Source organism: Malaclemys terrapin, chromosome 5 (assembly GCF_027887155.1).
Source record: "Malaclemys terrapin pileata isolate rMalTer1 chromosome 5, rMalTer1.hap1, whole genome shotgun sequence".
Lineage (NCBI taxonomy): Eukaryota > Metazoa > Chordata > Testudines > Emydidae > Malaclemys > Malaclemys terrapin.
The window spans coordinates 5,760,477-5,769,618 of NC_071509.1; the positions used below are offsets into that span (position 1 = coordinate 5,760,477).

General features: G+C 50.0%; 1 protein-coding gene across 3 annotated transcripts in view; it reads left to right on the top strand.

The window, feature by feature from the left end:
- CCT7 (chaperonin containing TCP1 subunit 7) overlaps positions 1-8,451 on the top strand; it is a 25,602-nt gene extending 17,151 nt beyond the window's left edge. For all 3 annotated transcript variants that reach the window (XM_054029161.1, XM_054029159.1, XM_054029160.1), the window contains 6 exons: positions 919-1,083; positions 2,845-3,033; positions 4,056-4,153; positions 5,209-5,341; positions 6,714-6,920; positions 7,835-8,451. In XM_054029161.1, the coding sequence (XP_053885136.1) occupies positions 919-1,083; positions 2,845-3,033; positions 4,056-4,153; positions 5,209-5,341; positions 6,714-6,920; positions 7,835-8,059 (1,017 nt within the window). In that variant the 3' untranslated portion in view covers positions 8,060-8,451. The remainder of the gene's footprint in view (positions 1-918; positions 1,084-2,844; positions 3,034-4,055; positions 4,154-5,208; positions 5,342-6,713; positions 6,921-7,834) is intronic.
- The last annotated feature ends 691 nt before the right edge of the window (positions 8,452-9,142 follow it).

Sequence of the window (9,142 nt, forward strand, 5' to 3'; positions counted from 1 at the left end):
TCCAGGGTGTCGGCTGAACTCTTGAGGTTACTCCTCATCCAGGCTGTGTGGAGGTTTTGGGTCACCTTGGGGGCCATGCTCATGTACCCTAGGGAAGGCTTTTGTGGCTTTGGCAGCCCCTCCTGGTCACAATGGACGTGCTGCGTCTGGGTTCTGAATGCTCAGGATAGGAGCTGCCGGCGTGTTTGCTGAGTTTGGGGAGAGACAGGAGGTTGTTGTAACTCAAGGGCTGGAGCTGCGCCCTGACTCCTCCCAGAGGGCAGGAGAAGGGAGTGCTGTGAAAGGAAACTGGCATTTTTCTGAATGGTGCAGAACTCAATAACCTTGAGACTATACTTTCCTGGGGTAGTTGACCCTGCAGGAAAGCCTGCCTGGGAGAAGTCCCCGTGGTAGCTAGTGAGTTGTTAGACAGATGTAGTAAGGGAAAGAATGTGACATATGACTTTTTTCCAACATGGAGTGTTAAAAAGATTCCACCCTAGGGGGCAGCATTGGGCAAGCCAGTCTCATGTGCCTAGCAGCTCCCATCCCGAGATTGCTGTAATCTAGAATAAGGCAAGAAAAGATCAAGTTTAGGGAGGTGGTTGAGCAGGGGTAGGCATCTTCAAAGGGTACAAACGGGAAAGGCACCAGAGAGAGACTGGAGAGCGCTGTCTGTTGAGCCTGAGTTTTTGTATAGTGCCTTTTGCGATGGTATCTTGTGTGCTGGGAAGGATCTGTTGGGAGAGGGTGGTTTCCTGGGCAGAGGAGAGAAATGTCTGCCACTTGGGTTCTGTAAGGGTGGGTTAACCAAAAGAAACAGCTGTCGGAGGGTAAATGGCGCTTTGACTTGTACACTAATTCTGAAGCAGGGAGTCCTCCTGCAGGAGCTTGTTAACCCTGCCTGGCTAACCCCCAACATCAACCCCCTTCTTTCAGGAGTCCCAGCTGGTGGCCGGAGTTGCCTTTAAGAAAACGTTCTCTTATGCCGGGTTTGAGATGCAGCCGAAAAAGTACAAGTCCCCCAAGATCGCTCTGCTGAACATCGAGCTAGAGCTCAAAGCAGAGAAAGACAATGCTGAAGTGAGAGTCAACAACGTGAAGGTAAGAGCTGAAAGGAAAGATCAGGACCGAAACGAACGTGCACTTCCAATGCAGAATGAGGCTTCTCTGATTATTTCGGAGCCTCTTCTAAACCTTCTGGTGGAGGAGAGCTGATGTTCTCTCCTGGACGGGGTTGGCCTGTTGCCCTTCCACACGTAACTATCACTGCACTCTGTATCCTTGTCTTACCAGCTCGGATTGATATGCATCATTGGCCTTATTTAAGGTCCATGTACCTGGGCAGGCTGTTTCACCTGAAACCCAGCATGCCATCCCCCGGCTGAGTTGTCCCTGGCCAGTCTGAAAAGGGCAGTACCACTCTGTTTTTCTCTACCCTAGTAATTCCCAAACTTGTTCATGCCACGTCCCCTTTGGACTCACCTCTGTTAATGTGACCCCAGGGGTCTGAGATAGAGCCGTGACCCAAACCCAGCGGGACCTGACAACAACCTGTACAAGGTCAGGCCAGAAAACAGCCGACCTCCCTTGGGCTCGGCTCGGCTCTCCCCCTGCTGCCCCTGGGATTGGTGCAGCAGCAGCTGAGAGCCCCATTCCTGCTAGTCGATGTCACCTTGCTGCACTGTCCTGTGTGCGCTGCAGAGCCAGCGCTGTCTCCGCACAGCGCCCACGGTACAGCGAGGCAGCGGTAGCCAGAGCACGCAGCCGCCCCAGCGTGCACATCTTGTGACACCCCCTGTGCTCAGGGTGGGCGGGGTCATGACCCACAGTTTGGGAAACGCTGCCTCTAGCCCATGGCTCATGCTGCATCTATTCCAGTGACCGGCCCTCTCGATAAACTGGAACGGACCAATGTCCTGAGTGCTGATTTTCATACATGTGTGGAAATCACTAGAGCGTCAAATAGTGCATTGAAACAAGGTGACGCTCTTAGCCACTGGGCATGTGTAGCTTCTGATAAATACAGACGCCGTACACTTTGGCCCCCTCATCACATGGGAGGAAGCTCAAGGCAAAACCACCGGGAGACAGTGTTAGGGCTGAGAATTTAATTTAGGGCTGAGTTCCTAATTTTTGGTTCCCACAGCAATTGGGGTCACTCGAGGTCGCCTTGCATTTTATGTGGGAATAGAGGGGTTAATCTTGGTGTCTTGGCCATGTTACAGTCTGGGTAATTACTCAGTTCCCCATAAATTCTCCAGGCCGTCCCAGCAAATAATGGTTTTCTTTATTTTCTGTCCGGAATGGTTCTATAGCGTTGCTGTGCCCGGTTTAAACCCTTGCCACCCAGCAGTGGCTGCATTTTAGTGATGGCTGGAGTGACTCTTTTGTGTCTGGTTGGTAAAGTGTGAGCCCTATGGAAAAGCACAAGATAATATCAGTTGCTATTTGCATTCTTCTCTGTGGTAGTGTATTCTATATTAGTTCCTTGTGCTAACTGCATTAGACAGTCTCCTGTCCTTTCTATAAATAACGCTCAGATATTTGTACAACCTTTCCTTTCTCCTCCCCATTAATCACCTGTTATCAAGATACATTGAGCTGTCACTGTCTTCCTGTTAGTTCCTCCAATCCCTTTATCTGTTAGTCATGCTGCTTTGAGCTTTGTAACATTCTCTGTCTCCTTATAAAAATGAGTGACCTAAAATTGCCTGTGAGCGTGTAAAGCGAACATCTTTCCAAGGCTGCATAAAGCAGCATTATCCCTGCCTTTTGTCTCACAAGGGATCTCCCTGTGCAGGTAACCTACAATGGCATCTGCAATCCTTTGTAATGAAACTGTCTCTAATTCTTTTCCGCTAGGATTACCAGGCCATTGTGGATGCAGAGTGGAGCATCTTGTATGACAAGTTAGACAAAATCCACAAGTCGGGAGCCAAAGTTGTCTTGTCCAAACTTCCGATTGGTGACGTAGCTACTCAGTACTTTGCAGACAGGGACATGTTTTGTGCTGGTCGAGTTCCGGAAGAAGATCTCAAAAGGACTATGATGGTAACTTCGATTTTTGTAATAAAGGGTTTAGATTTGCTATTAATCCTTCAAGGCTTTTTCCACTCCCTCCCTGCCCTGTACTGAACTGTGAGCCTGTGGTTCTCAACCCAGGGTGTGTGAGTACCCCTGGGGGTACTCAACTCATTTAGATCAGTGTTTCTCAACCTGGGGTTGCAGCCCCAAGAGGTGTCATGGGACAGGTTTGGGGAGGTTGCAAGCGGGGGAAATGCCTGGGGTTGCCTGTCTGCTGGCCAGATCACTCGTAAGGCACGGCACTAACAATGCAGATGGCATGAGGAAAGGGACGTTACGAGTGAAGATTTAAAAATACCTTTTAAACCATTTGATGCTTTGCTAATACACGGAGGAGCATATTAAAAGCTGTACTGTACGGGGGATTGTGCCGTAGTGGTTGGAATAGGACTCCTGCCGTCTTTTTGCTGACTTTACTACTGTCATTTGGTGGCTTTGAGCAAGTCACTCAGGCTGGGATTTTCAAAGGAGCCTGAGGGATGACATCCCAGTGGGAGATTGGGAGTTCAGTGCCCTTCTTACACTTTCTTTACCTGTACCTCAGTTTATCCATCTGTAAGTGGGTGGGATATTTAACCTCTGTCACTGGACGGGTGTCCGCTAAACACAAGCGAAAGGATCTCTGTAAGCGCAATGTGATCTGTCTACTGCTTCGGCCTGCTCTCTACCCAGTGTTTGTACCAGTAGAATCCTGTCGGTTGTGAGGAGGGGGGTTTAACTGATTCGGTTACGCTGGTGTAACAGTCAGGTTTTCCGAGCCCTTCATTTAGGGGCTGTGCTGCCCCTGGCATGTCTGGTCTCTTTTGCTGGTCGCTTCTTAAGCCTTCTCCTGGGGGTGGCTACAGCCCAGGCTGCTCCGGGCCTGGGAGTAGGAGGTCACAGTCACGGCAGCCGGTTACAAGGCTCTGTGACTATGCTGTCAGTGCAGAACAGTAACTTGTCCCTCTGCTGTTACACTAAAGCCACCGTGTCTCGTCCGTACGTTGCAGGCCTGTGGTGGGTCTATTCAGACCAGCGTTAATGCCCTGACAGATGATGTTCTGGGACGGTGTGAACTCTTCGAGGAGACCCAGATTGGAGGAGAGAGGTAAATATACCGTAGCTTGAACTGTTCATTGTAATGTGGCACTTTAATTTGTGTTGGAAGGTTACTGCTGTAACAGTAAGATTTCTGACAGGTAAAGTGCTTACCTGGTGAAATCTCAGCATGTTTGAGTATTTCTCCATGTTTTGGCTTGACGTCCGGCCAAGCGTATCACACCTCCTCACGCTTCTTGAGGGCCAGTGGACTTAATGTAGTGTCTTGTACGTACATAGTGACTTTCATCCCAAAGGCTCCTGCAGCGATGTGCAAACAGTATATAGGCATCCCTTCACCCGGCACCGAAATGCAGCCCCTTCTGGGGTTGAGTGGGGGAGCTGTGTTAACACCTCACAGCAACACTGTACATCAGCTAGTACAAAAGCTTAATACCATACCTCAGTGAGTTTTTAGCGTTTTCATCCTGTGGCCCATCTCGAGGGAGAGAGCCAATGGGGACCAACTCCCAATAGCCTAACCTCTCTGGCTGTTTGTTTCTCCCCACTTAGTCCTGTGGGGCCCCAGGAAAGTCTCTCCAGATAACTGCTTCAGCACAGACTCGGGCGGGGGGGGAGTACTGGGTATTTGCGGGAGAATTTGCATCCCATTCATAGACTAATCTGGCCCTCCCCTGTTTCGCTGGAGATTCAACAGGATCACAGTACAAGTTAGAAGGGCTGCAGATGTGTTTAGCTTTGGAAAGGAATCTCTCTCTTGCCAGGTCACCCACAAAGCACCTTTCAAAGCTGTCTAAGGACTTGTCTAGATGAACACTTAGTTCGCAGCAAGTTGGGGGGGTAAGTCTGCCGCGCGCTAGCCTGATGCACCTCGTTTGGCCATGCATTAACAGTTCTCTAGTGTGTTTTGATCTCTCCCATTTCCACGCACGCTATGTCAGAACGCATTACAGAACTGTTAGCATGTGACGGCAGGGTCTGCAGTCAGTCAGCGCGTGGCAGACTTACACCCCGGCTTGCTGCAAACCACGTGTTTGTGTAGGTGAGCCCCAGGTGCTGGTTATCCTGGCAGTGTTAACCCTTGACATGCTCTGCTCTCGGCAGGTACAACTTCTTCACAGGCTGTCCAAAGGCCAAGACTTGCACGCTCCTGTTGCGAGGAGGTGCAGAGCAGTTTATGGAAGAGACTGAGCGGTCCCTGCATGATGCCATCATGATAGTCAGGAGAGCAATCAAGGTATGGAGGAGCTGGAGACGTTGCCCAGCTGTTTACATTTGCCATAGGCTAAGGGTTTTGTTTGAAAGGCCCTCGCAGCCTGTCTAGGACCCGAAACTTACCTTCCTTAGCAAGGAGGTAAATCCCGTGCAGCACCTGGGCAGAGGGGCGTTTTGGGAAAGTGTGCGGGACAAGGAAAGCGTGAACGTGTTTGTTCAGGGGCAGAAGGATCCTGCCATCTCAGGAGAAGCAATACTGTGGGTCTCCACTCCCATAGTGCAGTGAACAGAAAGCTGGCCAGCGTCAAAGGGACAGTTCCCAAAGTAACACAGGCCCCTGGAAGTCAGCCACCCTTGACCACTGTCTGGCGTTCTCCTCTAGCACAGCCTTGGAGGCTAGAACTGCCCTCTGCCCAAACGGGGTGTGTGTGCACTAACCCCAGTCAGCTGAGTGATGAGGAATCCACTAATGGCTCTTCCATTTGGTTCGGATGGTGCCTTAGCAGAGTACCCCTGACACACTTGCCTGCTTCTCTCTCATCTTCCTTCAAGGCTTTTTTCACTCCCGCCCTGCCCCACGCTGGACGTAAGCCATCGGCCCCCTCCTTGAAACGCCTCCTGGTGACTCTCCAAGCAGCTAGCCAACTGATATGAGTCAGGGCTAGGGTCACTGGGACAGTGATATTTATCTGTATCTGCATGTCTGGTATCCCTCCCCCCCCCCCCCCCCCCCCCTTCATGTGCTTGTCATCTTTGATAGCTTGTGGGCATTTCTGGATAGCACGTCACGCGTCTAGCTACCGCTGTGTTAGTATACGTTGAGGTAAGGCGTTCTCAGAGCACAGGCGCCTTGTGGGGCATAAGAGGAAACAGTTGAGGATTTTGAACCATTTGCTTCTAGCAAAGACTCCTCAATCTGTGATTTACCGAAGGAAATGCAGGAGAAATAGCTGGTAGCCGCACTCGGCAGCAAAGCGATTGCTTGGCAAAAGCAGCACTTCAGGTTTGTGCCACCTCTTTGACCACTTGATGGAAGTGAAAGTAACTTCATTCACTACTAGTCAGGTCTGTGTCTGGCCTGAGAGAACGTGGAGCTGGAGAAAAGGCACCCACATGTGTCAGTGGCAGGGTAAGCTCCCCTTCTAGAGCATCTCCTCCCAAGCCTGGAGGAGCCTCTGGCCCTCTGCAGAAACTACCCGCAAAGCTGGCAGGTTGTCCTGACGGTGGTGGTGGCTTGCGTGATGTGGACACTCCAGATCCAGAAATGCCATCAACCAGATCTGTAACAGGTTAATTTTGTGTCCTGGGCGCTCTCCTCTATTCAGTAACGGTTTCAGTGTAATCGTTGTATTTGGAGAAAGGTAATGGAACATTTTACTCTTGCTCCGTTTCAGAACGACTCCATTGTTGCTGGCGGTGGGGCTATAGAGATGGAACTTTCGAAATACCTCCGGGACTACTCCAGGACCATTCCAGGCAAACAGCAGTTGCTGATAGGCGCTTACGCTAAAGCCCTTGAGATCATTCCACGCCAGCTCTGTGACAATGCCGGCTTTGATGCCACCAACATTCTGAACAAACTGAGAGCCAAACATGCACAGGTGGGCTCGCCCCCTTGAACGAACGTGTTTCTGGGAGAACAGAGAACACTGCATTTCTGAAGCATGCAGAACAGAGCAATAATACAATTGTAACTGTTTCAGTTGCCGCCTCTTTGATTAAGTCCTGTGGTATTTTTTCACATGCGATGAGACATCTGCTGCTGGTCATAAAGAGAAACTATTTTCCTTTTGATCGCAGTGTTTGGGTGACTTTTTTAGAGCTGCTGCTGGGGTTTTGATTTGCTTTTTGAAAAGGCATCCCTTGTCAGGAGAGAGTCTTCTATTTCAAACCTTAAAGTGATGGGTTATAAAAGCTGATAGTGCTTTTCCAATGAAATGCAAACCTGGCCAGATTCCAGTTCAGACAATTATATGTTGCCTCCTTAAGTGCCCCTGGAACTTTCACTTGACTGCAGTATTGCTCTTCCCTTCCTAGCAAACGGTTGGGCAGTGTTTGTGATCTTTGCCATGTCCCACCCCAGAGATGACTGCATCTAAGCAGTGTTAGCCATGAGGTTGATAGTGGGGGAGAGTTTGTAAAATGCTATATAAAAGGTAAGTGATTGCACCTTTTGGTTAGGAAACATGCAGTCTGTGCCCAGTGCTAGGAGCTGGCAATTCCTGAGATCTGGTGTGGGGGACACTTTGATCTCTCTCCATTAGCTTCTCTGTACATTAAGTGGTGTGAATGCCAGAGACAGTGTGGGGCATAGTTAATGGTTTGTAATGCAATTGGCAGATGGAAAGTGCTAAGAGCTAATACTTCCCTCAAGCAAGACTCTTTCTGATTGCAAGTGAGGTTAATGAGGAGGAGAATTGCTGTACGTTGGCACATAGGAGCCATCTCCCTTCTCCCTGTCCTCTTGTCTACATTTTGCTGTGTAACTGACCCTTCCTCCTGCTGTCTTCCGCAGGGAGGTATGTGGTACGGCGTGGACATCAACAACGAAGATATCGCCGATAATTTTGAAGCCTACGTGTGGGAGCCGGCCGTTGTGCGCATCAACGCCCTGACGGCGGCGTCTGAGGCTGCTTGCCTTATCGTGTCTGTAGATGAAACCATCAAGAATCCCCGTTCTACAGTAGACGCCCCTGCTGGTGGGCGGGGCAGAGGAAGGGGCAGGCCACACAACCACTGAGAACATGTCTTTTAGTCAGTGTCGTATGACGTGGGGCCCAGGGACGACACTGGTGGCTACTATCTCCTAAAATATCCCCGTTTAAAGAAGAATTGATGCCGAGCTTCTCCTAATTTTACAAACCATTTACCACCTGGCTACTTGATGGGTTTACAGCCAACCGAGAGAAACCAAATCGGGGTCGATAGCAGCAGCCTCTTGCGGAACCCTGGTCCCCACGTCTTCTAGACAGCACTGGTCTCACTCTAGGCTCTTGTCCTTCCATTAGGAAGCCGCGCTGTATGGAACTCGATGCAGTGTTGGCATGGGGCAGTTCGTGATTGTATTTATTGGTTTTCCTATTGGAGTTTTGAACCGAGACACAAACACAATAAATAGTTACAAGCACCTTGTGGCTAGCTGTGGATTGTCCTGTTTTTCTCTGATTAGAATCTGCTTCGATGGGGGAAACACCCCAGGGTGGTTGTAGGATTCTTAAAACATCCTCTGTTTCTGTGAAACGCTGTCAGCCCTGTGCTTTAGTTGGCACGTTCTGGGGCATACCTGCTTAGATGCTTTCTCTTTGCCTCAGAAGGCAAATGTCCTGTTTTGTTTAATTGTCTCTCAGAGCCCTCCCAGACTGCTTAATGATCTCGATTTGCCTGAGTTTAGTAACCCATGAAATCCTCTGTTTCAATGAAACCCCATTTAGGGTAAATGCTATTGCAGCACAGCTGATATGTCCTGGAAGCCTGTCTGATTGCCACTGGAAAGCTGTAACGTGTGGATGGCGCCGTCCCTCCCATCTCTTCGCTGCATGATAATTGTGGGTACTTGGGTTTCCATCGAGGAATAATGGGGTTGGAGAGGCTGGGGACCAGGGCAGTTACGTACTAGATCACAGTATATTATGAGCATGGCCCTTCTCATGCAGGCTAAAGACTTGCCTTCCTGCGCCTGGCAAACCTGGATGACTTGTCAAACTGATAAACAAGGTGGGGTGGTGGGGGGCGGGTTTCCAGGCTGCTGTTTAGCTGCTACTGCTGAGGTCATACGACGGTGGGGCTGGGATGGACAGGTGTGGGAAGAGAGCTGAAAGAATTG